A 16,056-nucleotide genomic window follows, 5' to 3' on the forward strand; every position below is an offset into this window, starting at 1 on the left:
AAAAAAAAAAAAAAAAAAACAATCCCTCAAAATATTACAGATCCGCAACAAGAAATCAGTCCACCCCACCACCAAAAGAAGATGAACTCACAGGGAAACTTGAGCTCGAGAGGTTCGATGCTGAGGAGTTCGCCCGTACTCATTCTTGGAAGATTGAACCAGGAACAAGAGAGGAAGATGAAATTGAAGAGAGAAAGAATCTGGAAATGAGTTTGCTTGCGAGCAAGTTTCCCGAACCGATCGATTAAAGAGAGGAGCAACAATGGCGAACGTGCTGCGTCCAAGGGAGGGTGAAGCAAAACACGTGCCGCCCCCATACTCAGCAACTCTTTCCTTTATTTAGCCGTTCGGCCCTTTTCAATGGGCCCTTCTGCCTGCTCCATGGGCTTTCTTTTCGGCCCATTCAGCCTTCTCTTTCAGGACTTAAAATAAAGGTTTATTTAATTGTAAATTTGTTTAAATAAATGAATTTGATGTGAATTATTTCATGACATTTAATTCATTTCTAAAATTATTTAAATTACCTATTTTGTGCAAATATATATATATATATATATATATATATATATATATAATAAAATTGGAAAATCGATTATTTTTATTAAAAAAAATAATGTGTATTTAAAATATTATATTTTGTACAATTATTTTTTTTTATAAATATTATATTTAAAATGGGTTTGAATTCAATTAAACCCACTCAAATTTATTATATTTTTTTTTATTTTGCTTTATGATACCCATATACTTATTTTAATGGTTATTGAAATATAATTTTTCAAAATATATATTAAAATTGATGCCTTATTCTTAATTCATCGTTTGAAAATAAATAAACAAATATTTTACAAATTAGTATTTTAATTTTATTAAAAATAAAAAAATCAAATAAATAACTTGATGACATAAGATTAGAATTCTAGATCTTTTAGAGTGAGACTAGATCTTTTAGAGTGGTATCTCACTGATGGCTCGAGCCCACGGAGGAATAACCTAAACTAACCCAACCCAAATATCTTGGAATTGAGTTGAGTTGTGTTCATTATTTAACTTGTCTCAATCCGTCCCAACTCAATTAGGTGTGTGTAAAAACAAAATATGAGCAATTTTAAAATGATTACTCATTAAAACGTTCATCTTTTACTTCACATTCCATTAAAATAATGAACCAAAAACAAAGCCTTTCTATACTAAAAACAGCAATTCCTGTAGAAATTGACACAAAAACTTTGATTCAATGAAGAAATAGACTCATATCAGATGGATGCCTCAACTTTGGTTAGAGATATCAAACATTTCTGCTGTTCATAGCATTGAACAATAATAAAGAACACATACTGACTGCTGCTGAAGTGATCTGGTGTGTGAGTTAAGGCTTTATTTTCTCCAACAACTTCTCAGCTTCGATGAATCCGATCGATCCCAATGATATGTATTTTGCGAACTTCCACCTGTTTACGCCCCCGTTTCGGTTCAGGACCATAATGTTGGCATTTCTTGAAGCAATATCCTAAGCATATGTTGATAATGTGAAAGGTGAGAAACTGGTTACCTGGGTGTGTAAGGAAGTGCAAAACAATGGAGGTGTAGGTGATTGACACTGTTCATTGGGGGCTGATGGAAGCCAAATCTTTCAGAAAAAGAAAAGAGAAGCATCAGTTTAGTATATCGTGCTGCTCTAAAATGAAAGATTAGAACTAAAAGTAGAGTTGAAATCAGAAAAACTAGCAACTTTAGTACTTCTTTTGTAAGGAACAAAGCATTTCGTTCATAAAATGAAGCCTTAAATACTAATGCACTTATGACTTTAGTTTATTTTAGTTCCGGTACTTTCAACTTTTGTTCATTTTTGTGAGATCCTACATCGGTTGGAGAGGGACGTTGAGCCTTTAAGGAGGTGGATTGTGAGATCCCACATCGGGCGGACACTGAGCCAGACACCAAGTGGTATGCTAGCGCGAACGCTAAGCCTTGAAGGGAAGTGGATTATGAGATCCCACATCGGTTGGAGAGGGAAACAAAACATTCTTTATAAGGATGTGGAAACCTCTACCTGGAAGACGCATTTTAAAAACCTTGAAAGGAAATACAAAGAGGACAATATCTACTAGCGGTAAGCTTCGGCGGTAAAAATGGTATCAAAGCCAAACACCGGGTGATTTGCCAGTGAGGAGGCTGAGCCCTGAAGAGGGTGGATATGAGGCAGTGTGTCAGCAAGGACGCTGGGACCCAAAGGGGGATAGATTAGAGGGTCCCACGTCGATTGGAGAAAGGAACAAGTGTCAATGAGGATGCTGGGCCCCGAAGGGGGGTGGATTACGAGATCCCACATCAGACATATTCTATATAAGGGTATGCAAACCTCTCCCTAGCAGACGTGTTTTAAAAACCTTAAGGGAAAGCTCAAAGAAAACAATATTTGCTAGCGGTGGACTTAGATGGTAACCAGATCATTAACCACACTTGTTCTTTAGCAGAAATCAATTGGGAAATAAGACCCTTCTTTTTTTTGCCCAATGACCATTGACAAAAAGATAATCTTAATAAAAATTCAAAAAATTACTGCAACTATCTTCAAGTTTGCTCAACCGAAAGGGTGTCCCTCTCCTTCATGCCATCTAGCAAATGAAGCTCAATGGGCAGGATATCCTTTCGCATTGGACGAAGTTTGTAGTACAACTGAGGAATTCACAACTACAGTACATAATACATCACTTAGTCCACCTCACAAGAAAGAACTAAACTGCTACCATGTACTGTGTCCCCAAAGTAGCTTTTTAGGTGATCGGATTTCTCACACTAATAAAATTGTTCACAATGCATTGTCATCGACCAATGCAAATTGTGAGATCCCGCATCGGTTGGGGAGGAGAACAAAGCATTCTTTATAAGGGTGTGAAAACCTCTCTCCTAGCAAACACGTTTTAAAAACCTTGAGTTGGAAGCATAAAAGGGAAAGCCCAAACAGGACAATATCTACTAGCGGTGAGCTTGGACTGTTACAAATGGTATCAGAGCCAGATACTGGGCGATGTGTCAGTCAAGAGGCTGAGCCCTGAAAGGAGTGGACACGAGGCGGTGTGCCAACAAGGACGCTGAGCCCCGAAGGAGGGTGGATTGGGGGGTCCCACATCGATTGGAGAAAGGAACGAGTGTCAGCGATGACATTGGGCCCCAAAGGGAGGTGGATTGTGAGATCCAACATCGGTTGGGGAGGAGAACGAAACATTGTTTATAAGGGTGTGGAAACCTCTCCTTAACATATGCGTTTTAAAAACCTTGAGGGGAAGCAAGAAAGGGAAAACCCAAAGAAGACAATATCTGCTAGCGGTGGGCTTGGGCTATTACACGAATAGTTAAAAGATTTCATAAGTTGCTCAATAATAAGTCACCGGCACAAACTAGTCCAATGTACAATATTGTCTAGTCCAATGTACAATATTGTAAACCAAACAAATGACAGTTTTGAGAGATTGTTAGTCCATGAAAGCCCATGCTTTCATTAGTTTCATCATGCTTTAGCACTTGCATGCATGAGTTCTAAAATATAAACACCATTTTCCTGCTGAAAACTTGCAACGTAAAAGGCTTAGAGGAGGGTTATCATTCACATTACCTGTGCTTTAATTGAGGGGAATCTTGGGATAGAAGTGTCTGCCCCACCTCTAACATGTGACTTACTGACATAAATAATCAAGACAGTCATGAGCAAAGTCATTATAAGAAATTAGAAAACTGACTACATATCTAAAAATGCCCTTGTTTTAGAAGACGAGTGTGAGATCCCACATCGGTTGGAGAGGAGAACGAAGCATACTTTACAAGGGTATGAAAACCTCTCCCTAGCAGACTCGTTTTAAAAACCTATCTGCAAGCAGTGGGCTTGGACTGTTACAAATGGTAACAACCCTCTAATCTAGGTGCCCAAGCGGCAAGCGACCTTGGGGTGTCACGGTCACTCTTAGCATTATGCCGCTACTAATCTTCATGCAGGTTTTCGAGAACGAGAATATGGTAATACAGACAAAAGATACCAATATGTTTGATAAAGTTATAACATGTAACTAAACCTCTTGCTTTTTAAGAACATGCTTCCCCACCCCATTGCCCTCTCCTTTCCCTTTCTTTAAACAAAAAAAAACATAAATGAAATGCAATCACCAAAGGTTACATTACCGAGTGAGTAATCTTCAGCTCTTCTCTGGAGATTCCTAACTGTGGGAATGTGCTCCTTGGGAATTACCAAGTAATGCCTATAAAGTGGTAGCTCAGTGTAAGAATGCCTTGTATCCATGTCTACAACATAATTACTAGTAAGAAGAACAGTAGAAAGGAAAGAAATGGCGGATTTCATGCAGATGACTTAGCTGAATGAACATGAACAAATGAAAAATGACAGTCCAAAGATTGACAATAGCCCACTATCTCTTTGTTTCTTAGTAAGTTGTGCATATATCTCCTTCTAGACTCTCCGAAATGCATAATGGCAATTGATTTTCACTCTTAGTGGCCTTACTGAGGCCATGTCGAGAATTGTTGGGTGAGGAGTCCCACATCGACTAATTAAGGGGTTGTTGATCATGGGTTTATATGTAACGAATACATCTCCATGGGTACGAGGCCTTTTGGAGAAACCAAAAGTAAACCCAGGAGAGCTTATGCTCAAAGTGGATAATATCATACTATTATGGAGGTTCATAATTCCTCACCGGACATAGAGCGTCCGAGATGGCTACTCACAAAGGCATTTTGAAGCCACTCTCGATGGCCAATGAGAACATACTACAAACAGGTCATAGAAGTTAAAAACCAACAAACTACAAAGGAAAGATGAACGGGAGAGCATTTAAAAGACTATGATTGAATGAATTGAATAAGCTCAGATTGTTATCAAGGACTTCAATTCATAATCACATCCAAGAATGTTCATTGTAAACGATAAATCTACATTTTGCACTACTTTTGCCCACACATTCGAGGTTTAGATATCCAGGTTTAGATATGGATTGCCCATTGAATATCAAGCAACTGGGTATACAACAATCGATGAATTTTGTCTAATGAAGCTGATGAAATGCCAGAAATGAAAATGAAATCAACACAGAAGTATTTCAGATGCCCCATGTCGATTGCAAAACTGAATCAAATGTTAGAAAAATACCTGACGGCAGAAGGGTTTACATCTTCGAACGCAACAACTCTCTCATCCTGCAGAACCCATATATTTAATCAGAGACCCTTCATTCAATCGCCGGTAAAGAGAAGAAGAAACATAGAGAAACGAAAGGAGCAGACAAAATGAAGAAGGTTATTGGCGGTAGAATTAGAAGCTCGCTGGCAGAAAATGCAAGATGAAGCTGTTGCTGCCATTTTTTTTCACGAACTTCTCCGACCAATTTCCCAATTTGCACCGGTGCTTCTTGATTGGGTATTATGGCACCCGCGTGAAATAGATTTTGATTAAATTAAGTCGGATTAATTAGGATGAAATGAATGATTAATGGTATTGTTTTGCGTAATAGCAAAAAATGTGAACTTTATTTCTTAATTATTTTTATGTTATTTATTATTGTAAAGTATATAGTTCTTAGTTAACTTGGGCGCCGCTTTTGCAGCCAAATTCCCAAATGACCATGATCTTCCTATTCCTCGGCCTCTGATGGCTACTTCTCTAGTACCCAGATCCTTGTTTCGCATTCTTTATCTCTTCCCCACAAGCCCTTTTACTTTTAACGCTCAATCGTTCAATCCCTTGAAGTTCTCTGCAACTCGAGCTATGAGTTCCGCGTCAACTCAGCGCCTTTTCCAGCTAAAATTTGATCCACTTACGGGTAACTCGGAGTGGGTAGTCATAGAAGAAGAGGTTGATGGAGTTTCAGAGAATACCCAGAAACCCATTTTGGCGACAACTTCATATTTGGATATGCTTAATGATGCCACTAGAAACAGAGCGTTTCGCGAAGCCATTGATAAGACTATATTAAAACCTTGCCGTGTTCTTGATATTGGGTATTTTTCTAGTCCTGTTTTCAGCCTTCTTGCTTTGAAATCGATGAAAAGAAGATGGTCATCCGATTGAATTTGCTGTTTATATTCTTGTGTGCTTGTGCATTTTTTTGATCAAATTTTGTTATCTTTTATGAATTGTGGTTTGCAGTTCATTCATTTGGTAAGAGACTGTCACTGACCTTTATAGGTTTACTGACGTCGTGGTTAATCAATTTTTTCCAGTGCTGGAACTGGTTTGCTATCAATGATGGCTGCACGGGCAATGGACTCTGCCGTGGGTGATTCCAAGGGAATGGTTACGGCTTGTGAATCCTATCTTCCAATGGTGAAGTTAATGAAGAAAGTCTTGCGTCTTAATGGGATGGAAAGGAAAGTAAAAGTTATTAACAAACGCTCTGATGAACTTCAGTTTGATTCTGATATCATTTCTCGAGCTGATGCCCTTGTGAGTATCACTACATTCGAATAGCAACTTTCTTCTTTCTTTTCAATGATTGAGTCTGCCGATTAATTGAAGGTTAGTGAGATTTTGGACTCAGAACTGTTAGGCGAGGGGCTTATACCGACGTTACAACATGCACATGACAAGCTTTTAGTGGAAAATCCATTGACTGTGCCGTATAAAGCAACCATATACGGCCAGGTATTTAGAAAGCCCTTCAATTGCTTCAAAACCTTTCATATTTTTTGTGCATGGAAGTTTCTTTTTAATTTTTCTTAACTTCATAGTGTTATAGATCAAATTTTGTAGTATGGAACTTGCATTCTTCTACATTTGCAGTTTCCTTGAACAATGATGATGTGAGATCTCCCACCTCGGTTGGGGAGGAGAACAAAGCATTCTTTATAAGGATGTGGAAACCTCTCCCTAGTAGACGTGTTTTAAAAACCTTGAGGGAAAACCCGAAAGGGAAAGCCCAAAGAGGACAATATCTGCTAGCAGTGGGCTTGGGCTGTTACAAATGGTATCAGAGCCAGACACTGGACGATGTGCCAGCGAGCCCCAAAGCGGGTGGACACGAGGCGGTGTGCCAACAAGGACGCTGGGCCCCGAGGGGGGGGGGTGGATTGTGAGATCCCACATTGATTGGGGAGGAGAACGAAGCATTCTTTATAAGGGTGTGGAAACCTCTCCCTAGCAGACGTGTTTTAAAAACCTTGAGGCAAAACCTGAAAGGGAAAGCCCAAAGAGGACAATATCTGCTAGCGGTGGGCTTGGGCTGTTACAAATGGTATCAGAGCCAGACACCGGGCGATGTGCCAACAAGGAGGCTGAGTCCCAAAGCAGGTGGACACGAGGCGTTGTGCCAACAAGGATGCTGGGCCCTGAGGGGGGTGGAATGTGAGATCCCATATCGGTTGGGGAGGAGAACGAAACATTATTTATAAGGGTGTGGAAACCATTCCTAGCAGACACGTTTTAAAAACCTTGAGGGGAAGCTCAAAAGGGAAAACCCAAAGAGGACAGTATCTACTAATGGTGGGATTGGACCGTTATAGATGATAAGTGTTTCACTGTAGTAGAACTAAAGTGATAATATCCAGATTTCAGATATATCTCAGTCGACTGCATGCATTCATGTGCTGTGATTGAATAGACTACAAATTTGTAATAATTTGATAAAGCTGTAATACAATAGTGAAAGTGAGAACTAGTTTCTAATCCAAAAGGTTTGAGAATCTCTTTGTTTATTTCCTTTTCAGCTGGTTGAAAGCACATACTTATGGAAGCTTCATGATTTATATAACAATGAAGCAAAAGCATGTGATGCCATCCATCTCGTTCCAGAAGGGATGGATCCTATCATATGTGTTAAGCCACAGCAATATCCATTGCATTGTGATGCAATTGCTAAAGAAGTGAAGCTGGTAATGACCTAAAATTTTGACCTGGTTCTCATAATCTTCAAGTGTTTTTATTACTATTTGTTTCAGGGTTCATCCAGCTCTCAGAACCCTTCAGGGTTTTTGAATTTGATTTTTGGAAACGTCCAGAGAGTCGTGCTGAAAAGGAGTTGCATATCAAAGCAACTGACGGTGGTAGAGTTCATGCTGTAGTGTCATGGTAACCCACTTCATTGTTCTTATAGTTATTTTCTGCCAAACTGTGACTAATTTCTATTATGTGTCTGCAGGTGGATGCTGCAGCTCGATCGTGAAGGAACGGTCTTTTATTCCACTGCCCCGAAGTGGATATCTCCACCTTTCAACATAGGTGAGTCGTAGACGAGTCATTGGACACATTTTCCTTTGGTATGAATGCCATTTTATTCTGCTATGGCCCAAAATCATAGACTTCTTTTTGTTAATAATGCAAATGGTTAACATTGGCATGATGTGTTCAATCATTTGAGGTGTTAAATCTATGTCTGACGGCAAGCATTGATATGGGGCGGGGTTAAAAAAGTTCATAAGGGAGTTGTACATTTCTGCCTTCAGTTTATATATATCCATATAAGGGTTTTGAAAGCTACTTTCTTTTTGGAATTCAGTATTTCAAATCTCACATGTCAATCTAACTGATAATCTGTAATGGCCCAAGCCCACCGCTATCAGATATTGTCCTCTTTGGGCTTTCCCTTTTGAGTTTCCCCTCACGGTTTTTAAAAAACGTCTACTAGGGAGAGGTTTCCACACCCTTATAAAGAATGTTTCGTTCTCCTCCCCAATCGATATGGGATCTCACAATCCACCCCCCTTTCAGGGCCCAGTGTTCTTACTGGCACACTGCCTCCTGTCCACCTTCCTTCAGGGCTTAGCTTCCTCGCTGGCACATCGTCCCGTGTCTGACTCTGATACCATTAGTGGGGTGACTTACTGAGTATTTCATAAAATACTCAAGCAAATGTGCCACCCTTATATTTTTTCAGGTATAGGTAAAGCTCCTATGAAGGATGACGGTGAACACCGGAAAGACCATGGAAGTCAAGATAGATCATGATAGGGCAGAAGCATTGAATTTAATTAGTAGTTGTTAGGTGTTTTTAATGCAATTTGTTTTATGTTCCAAAAACTGTTTTGAATTGAATATGTAAGTCTATGGCTTTATTTTAAAAGCATTTCTTGTGAATTTCTACGTATGAATTTCTACATATGTATTTAAAACATGCATGCATGCATTTAGGGTAAGAAAATTAGGGGTGTTACACAATCAGACAAGAAACATGGTTTGTTTCTCAAAGATTGACAGAGTGATTAAGCTTGTTCCATATTTCAACAGGAGCTGGTGACTGGTGTGACCATTGGAAACAGTGTGTTTGGTTTATCCCAGACAATGGTGTGTCAATATCCAAGGATGAACAAGTTCATATTTGTGCTTCTCATGATGAAACTACCTTTTCATATCATCTGAAAGCTCAAATCCCAAGAGGTGAGGTTTTGCAGCATGGCGACAATGCTGAGAATTTTAAACTCATATTGCCACCAGAAAGAATTGCAGTCTATGGAGATAGAGAATGGAGGCTGGCAATGTTAACGGCAATAACAAATGCAGTATGATTCCCTTCTTACTGATCCCAATTTTCTCCCCATTTGTTAAGCACATATGCGAGATCCTACGTTGGTTAGAGAGGGGAACGAAGCATTCCTTATAAGGGTGTGGAAACCTCTCCCTAGTAGATGCGTTTTAAAACCTTGAAGGGAACCTCAGAAGGAAAAGCCCAAAGAGGACAATATCTGCTGGCGGTGGGCTTGGATTGTTACAAATTGTATCAGAGCCAGGCACCGAACGGTGTGCCAATGAGGATGCTGGGCCCCCAAGGGGTGGATTGTGAGATCCCACGTTGGTTGGAGAAGGGAACGAAGCATTCCTTATAAGGGTGTGGAAACCTCTCCCTAGTAGATGCGTTTTAAAACCTTGAAGAGAAGCTCAAAAGGAAAAGCCCAAAGAAGACAATATCTGCTAGCGGTGGGCTTGGGTTGTTACAAATGGTATCAGAGCCAGGCACCGAACAGTGTGCCAATGAGGACGCTGGGCTCCCAAGGGGTGGATTGTGAGATCCCACATTGGTTGGAGAAGGGAACGAAGCATTTCTTATAAGGGTGTGGGAACTTCTCTCTAGTAGGTGCGTTTTAAAACTTTGAGAGGAAGCCCGGAAGGAAAAGTCCAAAGAGGACAATATCTGCTAGCGGTGGGCTTGGGCTGTTATAAATGGTATTAGAGTCAGGCACCGAACGGTGTGCCAACGAGGACACTGGGCCCCAAGGGGGTGGATTGTGAGATCCCACATTGGTTGGAGAAGGGAACGAAGTATTCCTTATTAGGGTGTGGAAACCTCTCCCTGGTAGACGCGTTTTAAAACCTTAAGGGGAAGCCCGAAAGGAAAAGTCCAAAGAGGACAACATCCACTAGTGGTGGGTTTGGGCTTGGGCTTGGGCTGTTACAACATAGCACATCAATTGTGCAATATACTCACGTACTTCTTTATAATCGAACTCCACTATCTAAAAAACCTCATTGTTATCATCATCTTTGAAATCTTTGTAGCTGCAAGGAAGATCTCCCTCTGCATGCATGATTGCAGATGATAGTGTTTTCTTAACACTCATGGTTGCTTGCCTTTCGAAACAAACGCTCGTATTATCACTGTTCCCGGGGATTCGCGACAAGGGTGCCAAGTATTTGCAGGCTGTGTCGTATGCAAACGGTATCTCTATGGATAGTATAAAAGTTATTGAAAAGAGGAAGTCATGCTTGACCGTGCACGATACGTTTGAGAAAAAGGTCGTGTATTTACTAACTTGCTTTTGCATTCGTTTTCCCCCTTCCATATCATGATGCATGCTTCTCTTTATTGGAAAGTTCATTGTAATTTTTGTTCAATCTTTAGGTTGACTTGCTTATCAGTGAACCATTCTACTATGGTAATGACAATGCACTCCCATGGCACAACCTGCGGTTTTGGTAAGAATTTTGCTCAGAATTGCAGTCTATTCCTATTGGCAATGTTGTGCAGATGGTTTCTTTATGATAGTTTTTACTCGATTCGACGAGTTTAGGATCCAAATTTCATGTTTGAATACTTATATCAGTCAAGTTGGATCTACATTGGATCTAACTTGAATCGACCCATCTACTCAGGATGACTCGAGTAGATCTCATAATCCTAAGAGACTCTAACTCCTGAACATCTCCCACGGGAGGGTTTTGTTTCTTTCGGTGTAACTTCAGTCAAATAAGTATAGTGTTTAACTTCTTTAAATTGATATTCCAGGAAGGAGCGGACGATGCTCGATTCAGTCCTATCTGATGATGCGCTAATAATGCCAAGTAAAGGCATATTGCGAGCTTGTTTCATGTCATTGCCTGTAAGATCTCTCTCTTACCTCGAAAGTACATGATCCAGACTGAACTCGTCTTCGTTATTCAATGGAAGTTCTTACTATACTTACTCAATGTCGTTTCAAGGATCTATGGAGCAGCCGTCGTGGATTGGGAACAATCGAAGGCTTTGATCACTCTGTTACAAATGACACTTTAGGAGCTTGTGGTGAGTTACCTGAAGGACAAGAAGGCCCATGCCTGGCTTTTTACATTTGGCAGTGTGGAGAATATGAGGTAATCCTTGAATATCAAATCAACTTGTTTAAAACGTAAACAAATAAAGCTTTCTTGAACAGTGTAAGAGTGTCAATGATACTGATTGGGTGCCACTGTCTTGAAAACTTTCAGGAACTCAGTGAGATATTTACAGTGATGGAGTTTGATTTCTCAAAACCAATAAGCCCCTGTAGTGGGAAAAGCCAGGTAATGCAATTTTTTCATCCCCAGCTTGCCTGGAAAATTCTTGTTGTCTCTTATAAAGTGAGTTTTAGAGTAGGGGAAAGCTTCCTCAGGATCTACTACCGGTCCAAGTCCATTGTTAGTAGATATTGTCCGTTTTGACCCGTTACGTATTGTCGGTAGTCTCATGGGTTTCTAAATCACGTATATTAGGGAGAGGATTTCACACCCTTATAAGGAATGCTTTGTTCCCCTCTCCAACCAATGTGGGACCTCACAATTCACCCCCCTTGGGGGCCCAACGTTTTCGCTGGCACACCGCCTCGTGTCTGGCTCTAATACCATTTGTAACAGCCCAAGCCCACTGCCAACAAATATTGTCCTCTTTGGCATTTCCCTTTCGGGCTTTACCTTCAAGGTTCTAAAACGCGTATGCGAGGGAGAGGTTTCTACACCCTTATAAGGAATGCTTCGTTCCCCTCTCCAACCGATGTGGGATCTCACAATCCACTCCCCTTAGGGGCCTAACGTTCTCGCTAGCACACCGCCTGGTGTCTGGGATACCATTTGTAACAACCCAAGCCCACCGCTAACAAATGTTGTTCTCTTTGGCCTTTCTCTTTTGGGCTTTACCTTCAAGGTTCTAAAACGCGTCTTGTGATCCCATATTGGTTGGGGAGGAGAACAAAACACCTTTTATAAGGGTGTGGAAACCTTCTCCTAGCAGACGCGTTTTAAAGCCTTGAGGGGAAGCCCGAAAGGGAAATCCCAAAGAGGACAATATCTACTAGCGGTGAATCTGGGTCGTTACACGTTTGCTAGGGAGAGGTTTCTACACCCTTATAAGGAATGCTTTGTTCCCCTCTCCAACCGATGTGGGATCTCACAGTCCACTCCCTTGAGGGTCCAGCGTTCTCACTAGCACACCGTCTGGTGTCTGGCTCTGATACCATTTGTAACAGCCCAAGCCCACCGCTAGCAGATATTGTCCTCTTTGGGTTTTCCCTTTCAAGGTTTAAAAATGCGTTTGTTAAGGAAAGGTTTTTATACCCTTATAAAGAATGTTTTGTTCTCCTCTCCAACTAGGAGTTGAGGCCATACTTCATCTATATAATGAACATTGATGTTTCTCTTTCAGGTTAAGGTAAGCAAGGCTGGAATATGTCATGGAATTGCACTGTGGATTGATTGGGTTATGGATTCAAAGAACTCCATTGTCATATCCACAGGCCCAGGTATTGCCTTCACCTTTGGTATAACAAAAATGGATATCATTCAAAGAAACTTAAAGAAAATTGATACTTACTTTAAAATGCTTCTCATTTCATCATGAACTGATTCAGATAAGAGATACTGGAAACAAGGAGTTAAGCTTCTTGCCAACCCCGTGGCAGTTGGAGCTCGAGGCTCCGCTGATGGCGTCGAATGCTGCTCTGCTGTCATCGAAGCATCCTTTGATCCATCGACGGGTGAACTCGACGTACAACATTCTTTTTTGTAATACAACGAAGCTTTTGGCTCTCGATCTGAAACGGATGACAAAATGGTGACCGAAGAAATTTTTGAAATAGATCAAATGGTCATATGTTGAAGAGGTATGAATCAAGTGGACTCTCATATGATGTCATTCTGCATTTAGGTGATCTTTTGGCATTTTTGGTGAGAATTAAGATCATTTTGTAACTTATTTACTCTTAATAACACATGATGATGACGTTTAAGTTGATTAAATAGGACTTGTAATTTTTATGTTAAAATTTAAATTCCTTTCTTTCACGTGTTAGACTAAAAATTTCATAATTATCTTTGCATTATAATCACCAACGGATCATATGTGAAAAAAAATTATCAATATGAACATAGCTCATTGATACTATGCACGAAGAATCAGATTTAAATTCTCATATTCATTGTTGTACTAAAAAAAATATCTAAGGTGTTGAATTTTATCGAGTTTTTTTTTCATTATATGATGGGATTATTAAATGATTATACCATTATTTTTTATTTGATTATCACATAATTTTGAGGTTTTTAATCTTTTAAAAGTGTTTAAATATGTTTTTAAATATATAAATTTTGTATCTAATAATTCTATAAATTTTAAATTGTGTATTCTTTGCCAGATTAAAAAATAAAAATAAAATTAATTAGTCTATTGGTTAAAACTATTTATAAATTTTAAAAAATATTAAAAAACTTAAAAAGACAAAGTTCAAAATTTATAATTTAATCTACAGTATATTAAATATATTACAATAAAAGAATTTGAATTTTTTAATTCTAAAATAAGACAAATTTGGAAGGGAGAATATGTCCGCCGTTATATGTTTTTTATTTTTTTCCTTGAAATCGGAGAAAATAAGGAAAATAAATAAATAAAAATAGTGGGCCCCATGATTGAACGTCATGATTGGAGCTAGTGGTCACACTCATAATGTAACCGTTTGAGCATTATGGGTTTCAATATTATTATTATTATTAACTTATTAATCTCGCTTTTGCAAATTAATTAATATTGATTTTGGTTATAATTTTTTAAAATAAAAAAATTTGTCCATTTTACTAATTGATTTTTTTTTGTACGGTTAGATATTAATATGAAAATAGTGTTACACTCCAATCGTATCATACTTCTAAAAATAATTAATATTATCGATATGTTGTGACCGATAAATATTTAAAATGTATGGTAAATAAGTATAATTTTTTAAATAATTAAAAAAACAATCTGACAACTCAACCTAAGAAGAAGAGAGTTAGGTTAGATTAAGTTGTGAAGCCTTCTGGGTTGTTCAGATCATAGCGGTCCAAAAAAAAATATCAATAATTGGCATGTATTTCTTGAATTTCATATCTCCATATTCATATTTACCGTACTAAAAATAATTTAAAATTTAATTCTCAAATTTTTTTAATTTGATATCTGATCCCGAACTTTTTAATAAAGTTCTTATTGGATCAACGTTTAAAATATATTAATAACTTAAAAAAATTATGAAACTATAAAACATTTTGTAATTTATCGGTAAATTTGTAATTTTTAACAAAATTTTAGAGGCATTCATATTATAATTGGTTAACTTCTAGAGGGTTCCATAAATATAAAAATTAAGAAGGTAATTATTTTATTATTCTCTGACATTCCGTTCTGTTTCCGTATGGGCAATCTTCAAATTAATACATTTCTACCTTTTACACATCCCACCAATAACAATAAAATAAATCATGATATAATTTAAAGTTTAATTAAAATTTTATTATTATTTTATTTAATTTTAGTTCTCGTAGGTTAAAAATTAGTTCGATTTGGTCGTTATGTTTCAAAGTTTCTAAAGTTTACTCGTTTTTAGTTTGCTTTCTATAGTCCAATGCTTCAATCTCTTATATTTTTATTCAAGATTTCAAATTTTTACTGTTCGATTTTTGTTCATATTTTATTAATTTTTATCATAATTGATTAATTAAAAGTTAATTAGAGAACTAAAAAGGTAAAATCTCGAAATCCATTAAAAAAATATATAATTTATAATTTAATTTGATAAGTAAAAATGTAATATTTTATAATTTAGAGATCTAATAAAAACTATACTAAAAATTTAGGGACTAAAAATGTAATATATACCTTTTAAATTAGCTTTTAGTCGTTTCGTCTCTATTTAGCCAATAACAGTTCTTTGTAAATGGAAACTGTCCTTTTTGGTAAGGTCTCGACCTCAAATTAAATAAATATTTAATTATTATCGTAAAATTTGAAAAAGTTGAAATGACATAAAAATTTATTATGAAATATAATTATCTAAATTAAATAAGATTAGAAGTAAATACTGAAATGTGAACCAGAAACAAAAGAGTAAAATTTTCAACCAAACCAATCAACATAATTGGGATAAGTGGTTGGGAGACACAGTCATATGATATTATTATTATATATAATATAATATATGTCTGTAATAAAAATTTTATTTTCCTTTCCTTTAAAAAAAAACTCATAAATTTATTCATTAAAAGTTTTCACGCGACTGTTCGATAAAAACATCGCTAATCTAGAGCATGATTATGGGTTTATAATCAAGGAATACTATCTCCAGTCGAATGAAGCCTTTTCGAAAGCTCAAAGTGGACAATATCATACTATTGTGGAGAGTCCGTATTCATCTAATAACCACGACAACAGGAACTTGAATTTCAACACCATTTTTTTAATATTATTTATTTATTTTACTTTTAACTTCAATTCATTAAACTTTAATCTAAAATATATTATGAATTTTTTTTTTAATTCAACGAAACAGTGTAACAACAATAACCTAAACTAAAAATGG

At 37.6% G+C, this 16,056-nt stretch overlaps 3 protein-coding genes across 5 annotated transcripts in view; 1 reads left to right on the forward strand and 2 right to left on the reverse strand.

The window, feature by feature from the left end:
• LOC111430328 (vesicle-associated protein 1-2-like) overlaps positions 1-288 on the reverse strand; it is a 3,130-nt gene extending 2,842 nt beyond the window's left edge. Inside the window, exon 1 of one of the 2 annotated variants that reach the window (XM_023066540.1) lies at positions 92-288. Coding sequence is in view for 1 of the 2 variants with exons in the window: in XM_023066539.1 (XP_022922307.1) it covers positions 92-143 (52 nt within the window). In the remaining variant the exon portion in view is untranslated. The remainder of the gene's footprint in view (positions 1-91) is intronic. The other variant, XM_023066539.1, reaches the window with a different exon arrangement.
• An 836-nt stretch (positions 289-1,124) lies between these two features.
• On the reverse strand, positions 1,125-5,465 carry LOC111430257 (bifunctional adenosine 5'-phosphosulfate phosphorylase/adenylylsulfatase HINT4). The gene is made up of 6 exons (XM_023066429.1): positions 5,296-5,465; positions 5,162-5,208; positions 4,177-4,253; positions 3,617-3,680; positions 1,553-1,630; positions 1,125-1,451 (listed from the first exon to the last, which is right to left on the reverse strand). The coding sequence occupies exons 1-6, from the start codon at positions 5,368-5,370 to the stop codon at positions 1,370-1,372; spliced, it is 423 nt and encodes a 140-aa protein (XP_022922197.1). The 5' UTR covers positions 5,371-5,465; the 3' UTR covers positions 1,125-1,369.
• LOC111430252 (protein arginine N-methyltransferase 1.6) lies at positions 5,411-13,476 on the forward strand. Of its 2 annotated transcripts, none has more exons than XM_023066417.1 (15): positions 5,411-5,428; positions 5,616-6,066; positions 6,232-6,454; positions 6,527-6,652; positions 7,714-7,878; positions 7,956-8,074; positions 8,145-8,224; positions 9,230-9,501; positions 10,496-10,732; positions 10,839-10,912; positions 11,223-11,316; positions 11,417-11,566; positions 11,681-11,755; positions 12,870-12,966; positions 13,075-13,476. In XM_023066417.1, the coding sequence occupies exons 2-15, from the start codon at positions 5,660-5,662 to the stop codon at positions 13,230-13,232; spliced, it is 2,277 nt and encodes a 758-aa protein (XP_022922185.1). In that variant the 5' UTR covers positions 5,411-5,428; positions 5,616-5,659; the 3' UTR covers positions 13,233-13,476. The 2 variants fall into 2 exon arrangements, with proteins under 2 accessions (XP_022922185.1, XP_022922186.1); XM_023066418.1 differs by having other exon boundaries at positions 5,412-5,428; positions 5,616-6,009.
• The last annotated feature ends 2,580 nt before the right edge of the window (positions 13,477-16,056 follow it).

This window comes from Cucurbita moschata, unplaced genomic scaffold, assembly GCF_002738365.1.
Source record: "Cucurbita moschata cultivar Rifu unplaced genomic scaffold, Cmos_1.0 Cmo_Scf00033, whole genome shotgun sequence".
NCBI classification, from domain to species: Eukaryota; Viridiplantae; Streptophyta; class Magnoliopsida; order Cucurbitales; family Cucurbitaceae; genus Cucurbita; species Cucurbita moschata.

Bases quoted from the DNA above. Each gene is read 5' to 3' on its own strand.
- LOC111430257 (XM_023066429.1), bottom strand. From the start codon at position 5,370: ATGGCAGCAACAGCTTCATCTTGCATTTTCTGCCAGCGAGCTTCTAAT. The intron at 3,681-4,176 runs GTAATGTAACCT...TATTTATGTCAG, and splicing joins AGCTGAAGATTACTCACTCG to TAAGTCACATGTTAGAGGTG. The intron at 1,452-1,552 runs GTAACCAGTTTC...GGGCGTAAACAG, and splicing joins GCACTTCCTTACACACCCAG to GTGGAAGTTCGCAAAATACA.
- LOC111430252 (XM_023066417.1), top strand. From the start codon at position 5,660: ATGGCTACTTCTCTAGTACCCAGATCCTTGTTTCGCATTCTTTATCTC. The intron at 6,067-6,231 runs GTCATCCGATTG...AATTTTTTCCAG, and splicing joins AAATCGATGAAAAGAAGATG to TGCTGGAACTGGTTTGCTAT. The intron at 10,733-10,838 runs GTCGTGTATTTA...TTCAATCTTTAG, and splicing joins ACGATACGTTTGAGAAAAAG to GTTGACTTGCTTATCAGTGA.